General features: G+C 35.5%; 1 protein-coding gene and 1 long non-coding RNA gene across 2 annotated transcripts; both read right to left on the bottom strand.

The window, feature by feature from the left end:
- Window positions 1–5,810: 5,810 nt before the first annotated feature.
- LOC113691462 (uncharacterized) lies at window positions 5,811–7,117 on the bottom strand. Its single transcript, XR_011816235.1, has 2 exons — window positions 6,836–7,117; window positions 5,811–6,257 (listed from the first exon to the last, which is right to left on the bottom strand). It is a non-coding gene; the product is annotated as an uncharacterized lncRNA (long non-coding RNA).
- Window positions 7,118–17,255: 10,138 nt separating this feature from the next.
- On the bottom strand, window positions 17,256–18,521 carry LOC113693344 (uncharacterized). The gene is made up of 3 exons (XM_027211898.1): window positions 18,423–18,521; window positions 18,154–18,242; window positions 17,256–17,841 (listed from the first exon to the last, which is right to left on the bottom strand). Exons 1-3 carry the CDS (start codon window positions 18,519–18,521, stop codon window positions 17,256–17,258), a joined length of 774 nt encoding a protein of 257 aa, XP_027067699.1.
- Between the last annotated feature and the right edge of the window lie 1,436 nt (window positions 18,522–19,957).

The following is a 19,957-nucleotide window of genomic DNA, read 5'->3' as shown; positions in this document are numbered from 1 at the left end:
AGTGTACTAAGCTTTCTTCCTTTTCCATACCCAAAACCGAGAGAAAGAGTGAGAGTGAGGGAGCTCTCTGATTCCATTCTTTCCTTCCAGTCAACCGAATGAGTAAGAGAGTAAGGTAGAAAAAAGGGGAACTTGGGGCTTTCATCATGAGGAAACGAAGGAGGAAGGAGTCTGCCTGCGGGTTTCTTCTTTTCAAGCTTCGATTGTTAGAAAAAGGCAGGTAAAATGCTGCAACAATCTTTTAATTATCTAGTATAACTGAATACTTAAGCTGCATGTTAAGTTTTAGCTAGGAAAAATGAGTTTTGGCTGAGGAAAAATTCTGTTTAATGACTGATTAAGAGCTACAAGAAAACTCTGTGATGGCCGAGAGAGTGAACCTGGAATTGCAGCTTGTTACCAGAATTTCCTTTGGAGAATTATGCTAGGAGTGCATGAAATAGGTTCATCTCTGATCTTATAGGATATCTATTTGTGGAACTAGTAAAAATGTTGATAGATTTGGCTTGAAATGTTGAAAGAAAGCTGCTGAAATTTTTCAGCATGGCCGAGAGAAGGAAACAAAATTTTATCCAGCTTTCCCTTTGAATCTTTGGCTGTAAATTTCATATTGTTGCACAAGATACACCGTAGCATGATAACTACACTCTGCATGTTGAGCTGGAGTGGAAAAATGAAGAATTTGTGGAGAAAGTTTCACATTTAAACTGTCAAATTGCTGGAAGATTATATGTTAGCTGATGACAGATTTATGGGGACTTCTTGGTGGAATAATTTGCTGCAATTACCTGTTATATGATTCATTTCATATTGGACAGAATGTATGTTAAGTGTTTAGTGTTTAAAGCAAGCAAAGGATGGAAACCTTGTTGAAAATTTTGGAGTAATGTTGCTGGAAAATCTGTTTTGCTGGCCGAGAGAGGGTGAAGGCTGAAACTCTCATGTTAATTTCGAAAATTCCATGATAATTGGCTGTAATCTTAAGTAAAACATCTTATAACATCTTGTCCTAGTTTTCATGTACATCTTATTGATTTTAACACTTGAAAAGCTGGTGAATTGGAGCAAATTTAAACAACAAGCAAACTAGAATCTGGTTTAGCTTAAAAGGAAAGAAATGAAAAGTTCACTAACCTTAATCTTTAAATTTGGCATGAAAATAGTTTAACCTTAGTTTAAACACCTTACAAGACCTTAAATTTGGTATACATGAATATTTCCCTTGTTTGAGTTGATAAATTTGATGAATCTTGAAGAGAAATGTGAGGAAGGTTGCTGGAATTGTTGCATCTTGTGTGACAAGCTAAGGGACTTGAGTTCTAGTAATTTAAACCTTAAATTGGTGAGTAATTAGCAGTCGGACATAAAGATAAATGGATAAATGGATGAGAAAAGTTGTTATATCAACTATAGGGATCTAAAAGGCTATAAAACTTATATGAAAAGATATACAAATAAAACATGATTCAAACGGCTTTATAAGCATTGTATGTTCACTGTCAAGGTAATAAACTAGTTTTACTCATGATCATAAGTAAGTAAAAGAGATTTATAGGACAATAAAGTACCTTAAAGGTAGTTATTTCTAAAATTTACCTTATTAAAGGTTAATGTTGAGTTTTAGTACGATAAATCTAGCAGTATAAAAGTACTGAAGTCACAATACTGGAATTGCCACTTAAACTTCCTCTCTTTTGAAAACTAAAAGTCGAAGTGACGAGTGAATGTAAGAAATGCACTAGTCGCCTCATTTAAACAAAGCAATAGCTGAGAATTCAGCTGGAATGGTGACTTAAGGCTAGAATACAACACGTATGTTGATTATACTTTAGAACCTCACCAAATGAGTAGTTAAATGATTATGGCTATTATAACTTGTCTTAGGAGATAGAGGTGTGCAAGAAAGCAATTCCGAGATCGAAGTGTAATTTTTGATTACGGTGAGTGTTTCCGAATTTATATGTTTAACTGTTTATGTTACTTAAGTGAAATTATGTGATAAATGTGCTTATTATGAAATATTGCTAAGTGATTCATTGCAAAGTGTATCTCAATTGTCCCTTGCCTTCTAAGCCGAGGGTGTACTTTATCGCACTCGCCTTAGTTGAGTTTGAAGGTTGATAATTGATCAAGTGATATTGTAAGTGTGCATGACTGTAAGCCGTGTGTGTATTTTATCACATTGGCTGAATTGGGCCCGAAAACCCTCTATTCAATGGACTATTCGAGCCAGCAAAGGGCTTGGTCGGGTAGAACGGCAGCTTTGGGCAAATGTTTCGATATACTCGAGTATTATCATGAGGTTGGGAGATTATTGAACTGATTATTGAATGTAGTGAATTGTTTATTGTTTTGGAGGACATAAGGAGGTGAATTGGCAGAATGTTCAGTGATATTGAAATGAATGTACAATGACAGTGAAATGAATGTCTCTTGACACTGAAATGAATGCTCAATGACATTGAAGTAGCTCTAATGCGAGCACCGTATCCTTTTAAAAGTGATTGTTTAGCGAAGTGTTTCTCAATTACTTAATGAAAGTGATTGTACAGTGAAATGTGTACTACTTGCTTAATTGTACTGATTTAAGTGTTTATTTTATGTAACTTGCTTGGCAAGCCTCACTGAGCTTTAGCTCAGCCATTTAGTTTTGTTTTCCTTACAGGGGTTGAAGTCTGAAGGATGATCAAGTAGAGTTAGAGTGTTTTGGGAGGTCTAATGTTATATATTGATGTTAAGACCTGCATTTTGTATCTCTTAACAGATAGATTTATATTTCACACTAGTTGGTGATGTACTTAAGAATGAACGTTTGGATGATTCACTTTTGTAATTTGTAGTGGATAAAGTTTTTGTCTTACTAAGAAGTATTAAGAATGGATGCTTGGATGATTAATGAGAATTGTTATCTCTGAAATTAATGTTAGTAAATGAGTCCCGGCGAAAGCCAGGCGGGCAGTCTGCTAACTTCTAGGATATGCCCTAGGAGGAGACCGGGCCATCACAGTTTGGGTATAGGATACCCATTGGCAATTGATTAAATGGGGCTCAAGTGTTCCGTTTTTGGAAAAGTATAGTTAATTTGAAAAAGTATTACAATTCTTTTTCTTTTTTTATCTGCTAAAATATTTAACCTACCCCTACTCCTACTCTATTGGGGGGAGTCTAAAGAGGCATGTGTGGGAGTTAGGAGCGCGAAGAATCAAACCGGACAAGTACACTGTTGCACTCTCTGAATTTTTAAAACAAGAAGTACTATACTTCTTGTGTGATACACTAAACGGTGTTTGAACTTCTAACCTAGTGCACAGGACAGTTTAAAGGATCTTTCCTTGGCAATCTGAAAGTATCCCAATTCAGAGGTATAATAAATATGATGTATGTATTTACATAATAACTTAGGTATGAATCTGAAAGTATCCCAATTCAGAGGTATAATAAATATGATGTATGTATTTACATAATAACTTAGGTATGATTTAAATGTTTTAACGAGTGCCTAATGAAAATTCAATAATCAATTGCTCTGTTTGATGACACAAATATGAAATATTAATGCTGTAACGTGAGAGAGTTTTCGAACCTACAGCCCAACTTGAAAATAAAGTGGCTTGACTCTTAATTCTCAAAAATTTATCGAACCGAAGGACAACATTGGGCTGAACCAATTTGGAGCCTTGAGTCTATATAGAGACATTAAATCCCAATTTGTCACTCAAAGATACTTGCGCAGCTATATGACCTTTAACAGATGAAAGTACTTGAAATTCTACTAATAACCAACAGCAACCATCTCTTCGATATGCCAAGACACATGCTTACAAAATTTCTACTTGAGTATTCAAAGAAATGACAAGATTTATTTGTCCGTGAAATTAACTGGAGAATCAATCCAGTCTGGCGTTAATTGACGGTGTCTCTTTCATTTGCCGGTGACTTGGTCATTGTCATTGGCCGCTCGTCCATCCCAACTTGGGCAATTCAACACGGATCAGCTTTACAGTGCTACGGCTTTGTAGTGGGATTTAATTTCTTTTCTTGTTCAGCCAAAAGACTCTTTGGGATTTTACTAATAACATTGACTTTTGGCCAGTAAAGCAACAAGCATTTCTCAAGAATATCCGTACAACATATGAATAAGTCAGCTATTGTTGCTTTCTCATTACAAAAACACAGGATTGAATTCTTTACAAAAATTAATATAGATTCCACGTCATTAATTTTGGTGGAGATTAATTAATTTCTTAAGTGTTCTTTCATTAATTCATAAGTCAGCTATTGTCATTTTCAGGATTTTTTTTCCTTCATTGGATAGGATATGATATCAGCTTAGGTTGAAATTAGGAATTCAGCCTGGCCATAACAATTTCAATAATTTCATAAAGACCCATATCTACACGGAATATATATGTGGGGAGGATTGCGTGTGTGTGTATATATATATAGAAAATGCAAAACCAATGTTATTAATAAGTTAGCCGGAAATCATACAACACAATTTATTTGACAAAGTCAGGGGGAATTCCAAAAAGATTCAGTTAGTTGGTAGATTTAGCATAGTTTGCTAAAGTATGTGTAACCTTATTTGCTTCTCTAGGAATCCATTGAACATCAACATGAATTTGTTCTAATAAAACCAATCGCACATCTTCAATGTTACCTATTGTTATGAGCTGATATTCACTTAAGATAAGCATCTTTTTAGGGAGTAATTTGGAATCAAAACTTTATGGAGTCAGTTAAGATGTTTCAACTTTTATTCCCAATATAGAAAATTTTTCCGCATTTTATTTTTTTGGTATTCATGCTTCTTTTAGCCTATTCTTGTTTGTTGTAAATTTTGCAATAGTTGATCATAGAATGTAATTATGGAGAAAAAAAATCAGAATCAATTAAGTTAAGTCCTAGGTATATTCTAGATTTTGACCTTTTTGGTTTAAAAAAAAAATCTAAAATCTAGATGTAAAAGAAAATGAAAACAGTCCCTATAACCAAGACAATACAATCTTTTAATTATAGAATAATTATACCTATTTATGGCTTTGATTAATTTTTATTTTGTATTTCTTTAGCATGCAGTAATATTTATTATTCCCTTACATTTTCCCAACTTCCAGTTTTTAAAAAAAATTACACTTGGGGCCCGTGCCTCACCAAAAACTCCTACAAACTCACTCTTTGAAAAAATTATGAATTTTTATATTGTGTCCCACCCTAGTGATGTCAATTAATGGAAAACAAATAAAGTACATGGTCTTCGGTTTTCTATTCAACTAAACTAAAGGAAGCTAAGCCAGAGTCAACGGAAACCTTCAAAAAAAAATAAAAAGGAAAATAAAACAGTAAAATGGTAAAATAACCATCCTTTTTTAGTGTCATGTTTTCACCTTTTGGATATTCCAAACAAAGGGTCATCTTTTCAAAATCAACACAACTTTCCATTTTACCATTTGAAAAAATTACCTTTTGCGTGCCACTACACTCCATGTGAGGGCCATGTTTAAGGTTCATCCAAAATCAGTACATTCAAACTTAATAATTACATTTTTTTCTTAAAAAGTTTGATTTTCAAAAAACAAAAAAAAAAACCTCAAATATGGCACATAGGGAGTGCAAGATTTTCAAGGCCAATTTTTATATTTCAATCAGTGTTTATTTTTTGTTTTTCATGGAGAATATTGGTTGTGCATATGACTTTCTTTCTTTTTTTTCATTAGACTTTTTTTTTTGCATCCAATTCTTTAGCAGATATTTTTGGTGTTTATCAGAGTCCAAACATAATAATCACATGTACTCATAACAAGTTGAAATCACAGAAGATGACCCTTATACTTGGACAGAGGTAGTCCATTTATATTTAAATGAATACAAGACAGATCGCAACAGACACACATGGATAGACTGATTAAGTTATCACTGAGCAGTGATTTTTCAATGATAACACAGACAGCACCGTACGTTATTAGCAACTGACATAGGAACAACAACTATTGGCGGCACATATGCAATTCTAGTGAATTGTTCGCCTTTATTTGAATACAAAGTACGTTGCAAATTGCAGAAAATAGTAGGCTTTCAACAGTTGTAGACACAGTAGCAAGCATAATAACGATGCTGACCATTGCCATTCCAATTACATTCTCCGGAGTAAACATGCTCTGTATACTTGCAATAATTGTAGCACCTGTCAGAGGAACAATCCCCGGACCAGTTCTTGGCAAGCCTCTTGCAAAATGAAGCTTCAGCCATTGGCATCTCTGCATGAAACAAAGCAAAAGAGAGAGCAAAACATTAGAGTTAGTCCAAAGTGTATGGTATATATCAGGGATCTAGCCCGTCCACCTAAGGGATAGGTGTATGTTAGTATTACAGGGCATGGTTCCTCTATGTCATTTTTTGTGTCAATCTTTATCCCATTTTCTATTTTTATGCCACATGTATTGTTATTCGCAACACTATACATGTATACTTGCAGTATAATTACATGTCACGAGAAATTAGAAAGCGCGAGAGAAAATTTAAAAGCAGAGTACAGGGCTAAACTTTAAGCAAAAACATTTATTGAAAAGCATACGGCGCATATGTAAGACAAATTAGTACGTAAAATTTTGATTGTGAGTGTACATATACATGATACACACTTATAACTATTCTAATTCATTGCTAGTGACAACCATTTCTGTTTGTTCTACTCGAAGTTCTCTAACTAAGAGAGAGGTAGAGACAAATAATTAAAACTTTGGGAATGTACAAATATACGCCATTCTATGCATGTGTTCACCATTTAAGACTATAGAAGTGTAAACTCTCTTACTAAAGACTAGCTACAACTTACTATTTGGTACGAGGAGGAGGAAGCAGATGAGCAGGGCAAAGAAGGTTGCGCAGCTAAATTGAGATTTAGCCATCTCCGATATCTTATGTTAGCTATGCTTGTGAGAACACAAGTTAATGATGATAGCTATTTATAGAAAGAGATGGTGCAATTTTCCAAAACCTAATCGGTAGTTGTGTTGAAAGTTCTTATCGCTGAGTTGTTAAGAGAAAGCTACAAATATCAAAGAATTAAGACAAAGTCTAAGTCAGAATTAGCTTACGAAAGGAGTTTAAACAAAGCATCAACACCATTAAGATTTGAAATTTTTAAGTCCAGCAATTTCTAACCTCTTTTAGTGGAAAAGATAATGAACATTAGCATAATGTCGCAAAGCTCAAGTATAAACTCCTGGTTGCGGGATCGACGGTTACATCATTTTCACATACAATCGATGGACGCATGCCGAATTTTGGTACATCAATTTAGAATGTAGAAGCCACAAGGCAGAAAGGACGGCAGCAATGGAATGCTGATAATTGAGCTATTGCATGCATGATACATATACAGTTTGCACACACATATACATGTATATAAATGTATACATACATATATACATTGTCCAAAATTTATACATACATTCTTGTGCTTTATTTTCTGACAACCAAGACTATCTAGTAAAGGAAGATGAAATATAAGTTTTTAGAATTCTTTTTACCTATGATCTATTTAACTTTTCTTGAGATTTAACCATGTCCATTATTTGCATTTTACCAAGCGCGTGGAATAAAAAAATCAAGGATGATAAGAATTTATAGCAGGGCACATATAGCGAGCTTTTTTTCAACAACTTGATATACGTTGAAATTTGAATCATTCATATCCGTGGAAGATCAAACAAAAGGAAATGTACGAATAGAATAAGATGCTAGATAAGAAGTTCAGCAAACATCACTTATCCAAGGACATGATTAATAGCATTAAGACCGGTACAAAATTTGAATAGATCAAAAGATAGCTTAATTTCCTACCGTCTTAATAAGATACATTGATTTATTTGAGGATTACTATATACGTGAATACTTGAAATCGTCTAGCAAGTGGGCTATACACTTGCATAGATTACTGATCAAGTTGTAGTGAGGATGTTGATAGATCATTTTCTTCATCAATCCACGCATGAAGAAACCACGTCAGCTCACCTAAGATATTTAGTAAACTTGAAAATGGTGAATTGAGTATAGGAACAACAGTTGTGTGTATGTACTAAATAATCAATTGGTTTGTTTAATGACATAAACATTAATGCTGTAGCATGGGACAGAGTTGTCGAACATACAACTAAACTTGAAAGTACAGTGGCTGATTCTTAGCATCAATTGGTCGAACTAGAGGGCCACATGGGCTGAACCAATTTGGACCCTTGAGACCTAAATAGAGACATTCAATCCCAATTTGTCACTTAAAGACACCTAACAAAATAGTTATGATATATATATATATTTTTTAGGTAAATACCTAGAACCTGTAACTGATGAAAGTACCTAAAAATTCTACTAATATGCCAAGACACATGCCTACAAGATTTCTACTTGAGTAAATTTACTTCTATTTATGAATATCTTGAATGATTAATTTTGTTGTTAGCCTTAGATTGATCTTTTGGGAACATTTTTTTTTTTTGCATAAAAAGTGAATTTCATTAAAGAAATTGTTGAAAATTGTCTAGCATAATTTATTTTACATCACAGAAATTTTCACTAATGGTAGGATAAAATGCAAGAAATAACAGATCTAGAATGAAAAATTACAAATAGATCTGAAAAAGACAAGAAATTTGAAAATGTTTTCTAATAAGTTAAATCACTGCAATAATCATTATTTTTTTTCTTGAATAATTTTTTATTTTATTGCAACAACATAATCTAAAAGTCCCTTTTACATATGCCCAACTTTCCTAACCAAAGGCATTCCTATCCTATCCAGCCGGACTTCCCCTTGAGCCCGCCGTGGAAGCATACGAAAGCAGTCATAGACCTTGACCTGCTGCTCAGGATGAGTTATCCCCACATTAGCTAACACATCAGCGACTTTGTTAGCTTCCTTGTAGCAATACGAAAACCGAACAGGATCCTCAACTAAGTGCCTGATCTGCCTCACTTCTCGTCGGATATGCCACGGACACTGAATGCGCCGGTGAAGAATCCCAACCAAGACCAATGAATCATTAAATCTACTAATCAACTGCTTTAATAAGTTCGAATAATGATGGTGAGATTTATTGACATAGACTCAAGATCCAAATGAATTGCAGACCTGATAACAAAATTTGAAATAAATTTAAATATAATAACAAAAAAGAAAAAGAACTACTTTCACTAAGAACTCCTAGGGGACTAGAAAAATCTGACTAGGAATTTTTTTAGAGAAATAGAGAATCTCAATAAGAAATCATAGGTGAGACTTTATTTAAAAAAAAGGTAAAAATGGAACGTGGAAAAGAAGGCATTTTGAGAAGAGAATAAGAAGTAGAGAGAAGTTGGAGAAGAGGAGAGGTAGAGAGAAGAATTTTGGGAACAAGTTGATCCCTCTTTTTGTTCAAGATGCATTATAAAATTTGATGATTTGAGTTGGAGGATAATTCATCTTTGCTATCAGAGGGACTATGAAAAGAGGTAGGGGCAAAATATGAGCCAAGTTAATAATTGTGGGGAACTAAATTTGGACATCCTTCGCAGCATAGTTGATAGGTTGTAATTTTATCAGTTATTTTATTATTAATTCCCCTTATTACCTGATCTGATGTGGATTAATTATTGGATTCTACTCACTTTTAGTATTTTGCATTTATTTCAGGGAGTAGAACGAAAATATGATAACAAGTGCCAATTTAACAAGAAAAGAGTCCAAATAACAGAGCTTGGCCCAGGGGCATTTTTGGAAAAGAAGATATTACGCCCATTTTGGTAAATTCTGCGAAGGAAGGACGGCTGAAGGGTTTTTCTTCTTGCTGGTAGGAGCCGCCGCAGACCTAGAGCCATTAGATAGGAATTAGAGAGGACTACTTTAAGTGGCTTTTGTTGGCTTTTCTTAGGGAGGCTTTTCCTTAGCCTCAATTCTCGTGTGTGAGGACCCATAAGAAGGCAAAGAAATCATTCTCTGTAGCAATTTATCTTTTTGACTTTCAGCCTTTCGTCATTGGTGGTTCTCTGGCCGCATACGCCTGGAACAATTAGGACAATGGCCGCTGCAATGTTTACATTTTTGCATGGGTTCTTCGAACCAAATATGAATTAATCTCCTCACCCTAGTCAAGGAGCAACGAATGCTTTGGCTCGCCTAAAATTGTGAGATCGATTTAATTTTACCTTTTTCTTTTATTTATTGGTATTCGCATATTCCCTGGTTACAGTGCTTATGATTGTTTAATTAATTGATTGTCTTGGATTCGGATAATCAGTTAATTTGATAATCTATTGTCAATTGGGAAGTTAAATCCGTAATTGTTTAATTGTTTCAAAATAGTGATAAATGGCATGATTGGGTTTGTGTCAGGGGAATACGCGGGCTAACCTAAAATAACCCTGATAGTGCGTTATTTGGTTAGAATAGGGCTCCTCTAATACGTAAGGTAATTGGGGAATTAAATTCTACGGGCGTACCTAGGATTATTTCACAATTAGAGCAGTGATTAACGGGCGTACCTTGATCACCGACACAGTAAGGAGGGATTGACTGCCATCGCTTGTTTGGTAGTTATAACCTATTTATTGATAAATAATTGGAATTGCCTTTGTTTAAATGATCAATTAGGTGCACCATTGCTGAAGTTATTTCTTGGCTAGAGCCTTAGTTATCACTCATTTGATTTTAGTAATTTGTTATTTAATTTTTAGTTGGCTATTTTATTTTTATTATTTTACTTTTAGTTGAATTGTTTAAATTGTCACTCCTGATATAAAAACACCCCCTTGTCACTGTGAATTTGAAAAGGAACAATTACTCCCAATCCCTGTGGATTCAACCCTGCTTACCGCTATCTACAGAAATCACTTTTAGTTTGAGCAGGTTTCATTATTGCACAGGCTGACAACCTGTCAATAGTGTTATTCTAAATCGCTGTCAGTGTCCTGTTAAGGATTAACGCATACTTTTGTCTTCCTTCGAAAGAATCGTTTTCTAATTTCAGCCCCTAATTTTCATGGTTTATTGCACGTAATTACTTTAGTTCAATGTCTTTCCCTTCTTCAAACGCCTTGTGTTCGTAAAATATGCCATTACTTGTTACTAAAAATTAAACTACAGGAAAAACTCTTTAAAATGTTGTTTCTTGAGAAAGATCTTGTGAGATCTGGTGCTTATTTCATCAATTACTTGAAGGCTTACCACTGAAGAATCTTGTTTTGATGATTGTTTGTGAGATTAGTCTACTCACTGCACTCAAAATCTTTTCTACTGTTAGATTCAGGGTTCAAATATCATGTCCGCCAATTGGAGGTGGAAAAGGTGTGGAGAGAGATGGAAAAAAAATCTTGTGTAACTTTTTCATGTATTAGACTTTTTGGAACTTTGAATATTTTTTTTTTGATTAGTTGATTCTGACTCTAAGAGTTTGGTTACGTCATTATAGATTTTAGCTCTCCAGTGCAAAAGAAAAAGAAAAAAGAAATAGTATAGTATAGTATAAGTCATATCACTGGTAATCTTGAAAACCTAGTTTGGTAAATAATTGGAAATAGTTCTTAACCCTGATATAATAACTTTTATTTGATCCCGTCTCGATTATCTTCGGGAGACAAAGTCGCAGACAATATAATATTAGAGGTAGCCTGCCAACTACACCAAACCTGTACGCTAATTAGTAATAAGTTTGGATAGTTGACTAATGGTATAATGTCCTTGATTTCGATCAACGCATGTATTATATTAGCTCTACCAAATCAAACTTTGCATCCATAGTAATGTTCACACTACACCAATACGCAACACACATCAGGCTGTTATAATAAATGAGAGTCAAATTATCAAGTTGCGTGAAACATTTATAACAAGAAACAGACACTTTCTCTGGTAGAGTTTTCTAACGAAGTCTCTTCTATTCTAAGAATTTCTAATGAGAGTTTTGTTAGTTTATATTTCTCTTATTGATCTAAATTTTCTCAGATTTTATTGTCAAATTGAGATTTCTTAATTAATCTTGTCAGATTTCACATTAACATTTGGATTTGAATTAGTTTATTAGCAGATTTAGGAGAAAGTAAGTGGTGCAATTGGAAGCATACATAGATGATCATGGGACTACAAGCCCTTTATCTTTGAAAGATTTTCTGAATTTCACAGTATAATATTCTCTTGACTTTTAACATCTGTAGTATCTAATTTTGTTCTTCAAATCTATTTGTATTCGTGTATAGTTGATGTAATTTCTATTATATAGTACAGATTTAATGAATGATGATATTTTATATATAAAAAAAACACTTTCTCTAGTTTTGCTCTAAAAGGATGCCTCGAGATACTATTAGAGTAAAACTGAAATATTGTAGCCGGATGTAAATATTAGGTGACGCCTCCTTGTGTAAATGCCATTCTTGGAAACAAAATTTTCATCCTTTTAATTCAAAAGCACACGGAGTAATTAGGTATTAATCTTCAACTTCCATATTCAAATTTTAATTGCCTGTGTGCAAGACATAATATATGCCACTAAAAAAGTCGTTCAGATAAAATTATTCTTCCCCAACGTTTCTTTGTCAAGTAATCTTCCTTGTAGCTTCAGCATGATTATAATATATAAGTCAATATATCTTTGATAGTGCCATTTCTTTAGAAATAGTTTCTTACTGCTCGCATGATTGTTGAAAATTTCAGAGAAAATAGCACAATAGTATGGTATGAGCAAATTTCCAAGGAATGGCACGATTGTACGTATGCATACATAAAAAACAAAAGGATGAGGAATTTTTTTGTTTTTCCTTTCTTTGTTTCCTCCTTTGTAACTCGTAAGTGAAACAAAGCATGGCGGAGTCACAGACCAAAATGGTGGAGTCATGACCAAAATCACGAGGGACAAATGTTTATTGTTGGGCAATATAAGGATTGAATTGAGAGCCAACAATATTGATGGTAGTTGGAATTGGTCAAGGCTCAAAACAACTATCTTGATGGTATGGACAACTACAAGATGCGAAAACGCCTAATTTCTTATATGATGGGTAATATATTGTACTACTTATTGATAGTTAGCATAATGCGACTAATCTTAAGAAATGTTTTCTTGAAAAGCAAAATTAGAATTAGCATTTCTTCTTGTTTTATTAGTTAGTTGAATAACTAGTATTTGCGTTTTACAAAATTTATATGCACAATCAGTGAGTATTAAATTGCAATGTATTTAATATCCAAATAAGTTATACAATTACAAATCATCAGAGAGTGAGTTAATAAATCAACCAAATAAAGAAGTAATAGTACAACATAATTCAAATTTAGCAAAGAAAGAAATATTCTGAGAAATCTTTTGTAATGTAGAAATATTCTACGTGTATTTTTCTTTGTTCTTCTTTCCCCATAATTAGCTCTTTTATCTCTTCAATACAATAAATATAATTGGCTATCCCTTTAATATTACTTTCAATCTAATATCATATCATTTGAATTTTTATACATGTATCTTTCATATTTTTTGGATTTTGCTTAACTTGTTTCTTATTATAATGGGGTTTTGATTAATTTAAAATTTAGTAAGTACCCACTATTATTTTGTTTGTGGGGGTGCAATACACAATTTCTGTAGTTTGAGAGGGTACAAACTGTTAAACTATAACTAAATAAAAATACAATTGACAGTAATTGTAAGGTATAAAAGGAAATTTTAAAAATTTGAGGGAGAAATTACCCACCCTCAAATGTAAATAGCTCTGACCCTGCCCGCTACTGCATTGAATAAAATTTCTCACCCTACTAATAACTACAGACCACAACCTTATTATTATGGAATAATTTCAGAACCTTCCTTGTGGTTTCTAAGAATTTCATGTTGCTCGTCTTGAATTTTTAAAATTGCACAAACCTTCCTGATTTTTAAAGTCTGAATAAAATTTTTTTCAAATATCCTAAATTACTCTTTTTAAATTGAAAAGAAAAAAAGAGAAAACAAAGTTTCCTAATTCCTTCCTCGACTCCTTGAATCATTTATGTTCCAAACAACCTACAAATCATTAAAAGACCAAACCATCCAATGTAAAGACGGTTTTCAGTGCTGGATATCCAATTGTCAACCCAAGCTTCATAGGTGCTCAGGCGCTTCCCCAACTTAAGCTTGCATATTTTTTTTAATGGGGTGTGGAAGCTGCCCTTTTCTTCTATTATTAAATGGATAGTTATAGGTAAAGATCACTCCTAATTGCTAAGATTAAATCTTAATTATAATATATTCCCAATCAAGGGAATCCTTTAAGGATTAAAGTAAGTAGGTTGGAAGGCCCACACTTCTGCCGATATAGAAAAACCAAATTCGATCCAATATAATCAAACCAATCCAGCAGCCAAAAAATCCCAACCAGGGCTCTTCACCTTGCCCCAAAACTCTCACCCTAAACAGACACTAATATTTCAAAGAAATTCAACCTCAATGCTTTCTCAAAACAAAATTTCCATTAACTACCAATCTTTACATCCCAAACCGCCTCCACCTTTCTCTAGTCCATTTTTCAGCTTCTTTCTAACAAACAACCTAATTCCCATTAAATCAAAAACCTCCATGTTTTAAAGTTTTGATCAATACAGTTCTTGTGCAAAAGATAAAAATAAAGGTTAAATGCAAAAAACTGCCATGAACTTTTATAACTATTGCACAATACATCCCACAGTATGTTTATAGGCACTTTGCACCCTAAGAAAACTATCATTCACAAATTTCATGGTCAAACAAAGTGCGTGTCTTGCAAGCTCTGTCTGTTGAAATTTCCTGACAAAATTGCCTTCCTTCCAAATGAGTATAAATGGCTATCTCCACCTACCGTCACTTGTCCATTCTGCTCATTTATTATCATCTTCATCACATCCTTTATTTCCTTTTCTTCACAGATGCTACATAGTCTTCTACACACATGGAGCACAATCCTAACAGTTGTAGCTCAAGCAATGCATATGAAGCAACAAACTTCTACTCAAGATGTAGGGGTGGAAGAATAGCACCTCTATGCACTTCATGGACTATTCACAATCCAAGAAGAAAATTATTTGAAATAACTATTATAGTATTTTTTGGGATGTGGTGTATGTAAAAAAAAAAAAAGATGATTGAAAAAATAAAAAGTTGATTGCAAATTGTGTTTGTAATGCAAGCAAAATATTATTTAGAATAATTTTGTTGTCCAAAAAGAAAACAAAAAGTACAAAAATTTTATCTTCTCAAATGAGTAAAAAATTTCTAAAAAAGTGTCGTTAACGAATAATATACTGCTACTAATATTTTTGTTTTTATTTTAATCTTATTAATTGCCACTTTACTATTAATAATTAGATTTGTTATGAGCTCATTTGTTTTAGATGTACCTAAATAATTTGAATACCATACAAAATATGCTTTGCAATTATTGTTACTACTAATAATTGAACATAGAAAAGAGATGAAAAGAGAATAAGTTGAAGTTCATTAAAAATACTATACGAATAATAATACTAAAAAATTAAAATAACTAGTCATACAAGATAGAAAAGAATAAGAAAAATGTAAAATAGAACAAAGTAAAGAGTAAAGAAAAAAGTACCAAAAATAATTGATATATAAATAATATTCCAAAAAATAGTTTTTTTTCACATACATCATATCCCAAAATTATTTAGATACTTCATGTACCATCACATCTCACTCCATGCAATACAATGGCCAACCGGACATGAAGAGTGCTTTTGTCCATTTTTTTTTTTTTGAAAAATTTGAACTTTCCATTAATGTTGTAATCATGCTTACACTGGCTGGATACATTCACAGATAACCAATTACCTGTCTACGAAATGATGGAAACCCTAATTTATCCATTCTAATATCCCCCCTGACCAACCGTGGTAGATCTGAAAACCTATTAAACACCTGACTTAGAATCAGCACCCAAATTTGCAAGATGGTCAGCTGGAGCATTCGCTTCCCTGTAACAATGTGAAATCATTTGAAAATGTTGTTTAAACATAAACAACTCATCCAGCTCCCTTTGCAACCGCCATGGGCAAGTAATAACCCCTTGCACGATCCGAATAAGGGTAAGAGAATCCGGCTCTAAGTGTAACTCCAAATATCCTTGAGCAATACAGTATCTAACGCCAAGTAGCAGCACTCGAAGCTCCGCATGCAGACTAGTCATCGTCCCAAAGTGCTCAGAGTAACCAAATACAAAATTACCTAGACAATCACGCACTAGACCACCTCTTCCACTCAATCCTGAGTTCCCCCGAGAACACCTATCCGAATTTAACTTGTACCCCCCTGCGGGGATACCCAGCTGACCAACTAAATGATCAACCTCTTTTGTCAGTTAACCAACTCTCGAAGCATCCCTTCTGAATCCTTGTGAACTGTACATGAAAGATGCCACTTAGTAGTTGGACTATCCGACTCATAGTCTCCTTGACGCTCATTCCGTGTCCTTCAAAAACCCCCCCTGTTCCTTGTCCTACATAATTCTTAGCAAATCACCGATGGGAGAACACTATTCAAAAACTTCAAATATATGTTATCCCCTCTCCTTAACCACCAAAACCATACCATATGTCGCACCGTATTCACCTCTCTCATTTCACTAGCATTAATCTTGAAATGATGCCAAACCAATCTTGCCCCTTCTCCTGAACAAAAAACATGATTTAGGCCCTCCTCCCGTGGATCCTGGCAACACCTACACCTAGAGGGGCCGCTTATCCCAAATCTCCTCAATTAGTCCGTAAGAGAGAGCCCGCCCTACAGCTGTCGCAGCATAAAGAAAGAGATTTTAATTGGAAGACTGCTGCCAGACAAAGGCTGAAAGCCATGAGCTATTAGTAACCCGTTCGACAAGTGAGTAGGCCGATGATGTGGAAAAGGTGACAAAATTTGTCAAGATCCAAACCATTCTATCATTGCCCCGAAAGGATGGGGGTGCAACCTCTAGAACACGCCCTACTAGAGTTTCATCCAAATACTGATTAAGCATGGTGATATTCTAGCCCCCCCCCCCCCGATCGACAAAATCAGCCACCAAATGGTCATGGAAGATCTCCACCTTTTTGCATAAGACTCCTGATCCCATCCAGTTGTCATGCCAAAAATCCATCGATCCTTGCTGTACGATCCAGCTAATGTGGTCCTCCCCTACTTGCTGTACCGCAACCATCCACCTCCATGTATGGGAACTCCAATGGCTATCCTCAGCTAGACAAGGATGCAACCCCGCACAATATTTTCTTAACATGAACTCTTCTCATAGCGATTGCTATTGTCTAAATTTCCACCAAAGTTTAATCGAGAATGAGTTGTAGACCTCCTTAATACTGCGCAGACCAATACCCCCTCTTCCTGCGGCCGACACAAATCCTCCCACCGTATCCAGTGGAATTTAGTACCAAAATCAGACGACCCCCACAAGAAATTTGCAAATAACTTCTCCAATGCCACGAGTATCCCCTTTGGAGGAGGAGAAGCTGCGAGCAAATGATTCGACATTGAGGATAACACACTCTTAATCAATACCACACTACCTCCAGCTGACAAAACCTGATTCTTCCATGACAGGATATGAGCAACCACCGCATTATATATATCTGCAAAGTAAACATTTTTTCGCCTTCCTACGTACAATAGACATCCTACGTATTGTATCGGGAAAGCTCGCTTTGGAAACCCAAGTGCCTGTCCAATCAATACTGCCCTCGGTGATGGAAACCGCGGATGAGTCAAGAAGCAGCTTTTTTGGGGATTGATCCACTGGCCCGATGCAACACTATATTCCTCCAGTACCCTTTTAATCAATTTTAGAGAAGATCTCAAATCACTGGAGAATATGATAACATCATCAGCATACGCCAAGTATGATACTATAGGGCAACGATGAGGTACTTTAAAAGGGGTGAATCGCCTCTGTGTGACTAAATTATTTAGGGTTCGAGATAGCACTTTTGCTCTAATAACGAATAAGGCGGGCGATATGTGATCCCCTTGTCGTAAACCCTGTGAAGACTTGAAAAAATCTTATGGAGAGCCATTAACCAATACCGAAAACCAGGCATTAGAGATTAGGCGTCATATCATGCCTATCCAGGTCTCACTGGACCCGAAGGGACGAAGCACTTGCAGAAGAAAATACCATGAGACTTTATCGTGCGCTTTCATCATGTCTAACTTAATCACTACATTACCACCTCGATTTGTCTTCTTGACATCTGTTAGTAACTCCTAAGCCAGCAAAAAATTATCTGCAATTTGTCGCTGTTACATAAAATCGCTCTGCTGTGGAGATATGATCTGGGGTAATATCTTAGCCAATCTCTCCGATAGAAGCTTGGAGATGATTTTGTTAGCAAAATTGCATAGGCTTATGGGCCGAAACTAAATGAAGTCTTGTGGGTTTTCCACCTTTGGCAGTAGAACAATTGACGTAGCCATGATACTTCGAGGGAGCTCAGCAACGCAGAAAAAGCTCACTACCTCCATGTACACATCCGTGGCTACCATCTCCTATGCAAAGGTGAAGAATTTCCCTGTGAATCCATCCGGGCCCACTGCGCTGTCCTCATCCAGTACAAAGACTGTGTCCTTGACTTCTTGATGAGAAGGAATCACCGTTAACCGTGAATTGTCCTGGGCAGTGGCCAGTTTCGGAATGAACTTCAAAATTTCAGTGGATGTTGAGCCTCTTTCTGCCGTGAAAAGTTCCTGGAAGAAGCTCACGGTCGCATCACCAATCTATGGTTCCTCCTCGATTCACTCTCCATCCGCCTTCCTAATCCGATCAATCACCGCCTGACGTCTCTTTTTCACTACCACTGAGTGAAAGAATTTGGAGTTCCTGTCCCCGTCCAAAAGCCACTTCACCCATACTTTCTGCCTTAAAAAACCCTCCTTGAGTGTCAGTGTGCACTACAGCCACGCTCGGGCATGATGCAGCTCACAGCACAGTTGATCCGTGAGATTCAGGTCGTATTTCAGCTCGGCATCCACTACCTCGCGCTTTGTGCATCGAGCTACCTCAAAAATATCACCAAATGAATTCTTAGACCATTGTTTGAGAAATTGTTTAACATTCTGAAGCTTTGTTGCCAGTATATGCAGGGGAGACCCACTGACCGATTGAGACTAGCAATCTTTAACCACCCCCAACATTCAAAAAGCGAAAATGGCCTGGGTTTATTGTCCAACCTCGTAACCCCTGAGAGTAGTAACGGGGAGTGATCCAATGGATCTCGCCCCCAAATGCTGGACCATGACTTCTTGCTTTATCTCCAAAGCTAGCTCACTTATTAGTAGTCTGTCAAGGCGCTTCCAAATCCGAGCTGTGCTTGATCGATTATTACACCAGGTATACCTCGACCCAGAGTACCTTGCATCAATCACTCTCGCCACTGACATGAAATTCAAGAAATACAATCCTTCCATCGGTTTGAATGGCAAACTGCCCCTTTTTTCCCCCTCATTCGTAATCACATTGAAATCCTTTTCTTGGTCCGTGCGCTTAGCATGTATACATGACAAACTAATGGAAGTTGGAAATAAGTGAGATTGTACTTGAATAGTTAAATGTTGGGGCGACTTTCCGATACTCTAACAGTTAAAGAAAGACCGGTAAAACACCCAAACAGAACCCCATTGATTGGTTATGCAATAGTCCATCCCTAACTTTAGTTTAATATCAGTAATATTCTCCAACCCTGTCTTTAGTTCAACAATTACCACCAATTGTAATGAGTACAGTTTAATAAGTTTCCTAAGTCTTTTTAAATTAGAAGCTCGAGCCACACCCCTTACATTCCAGAAAAGCAACTTAATCATCAGATAATACAGAGAAGGAATTTGTTGATGCATTAACCATAGATCTTAGAGTTCCATCAGAAGGGAAACCAGCACAAATACCTCGCGACTTTGCAAAGGACATCTCCTTGAATCCCATTTTC

Source organism: Coffea arabica, chromosome 6c (genome assembly GCF_036785885.1).
Source record: "Coffea arabica cultivar ET-39 chromosome 6c, Coffea Arabica ET-39 HiFi, whole genome shotgun sequence".
In the NCBI taxonomy this organism is placed as follows: domain Eukaryota; kingdom Viridiplantae; phylum Streptophyta; class Magnoliopsida; order Gentianales; family Rubiaceae; genus Coffea; species Coffea arabica.
This window is presented reverse-complemented; position numbering and strand designations above follow the sequence as displayed.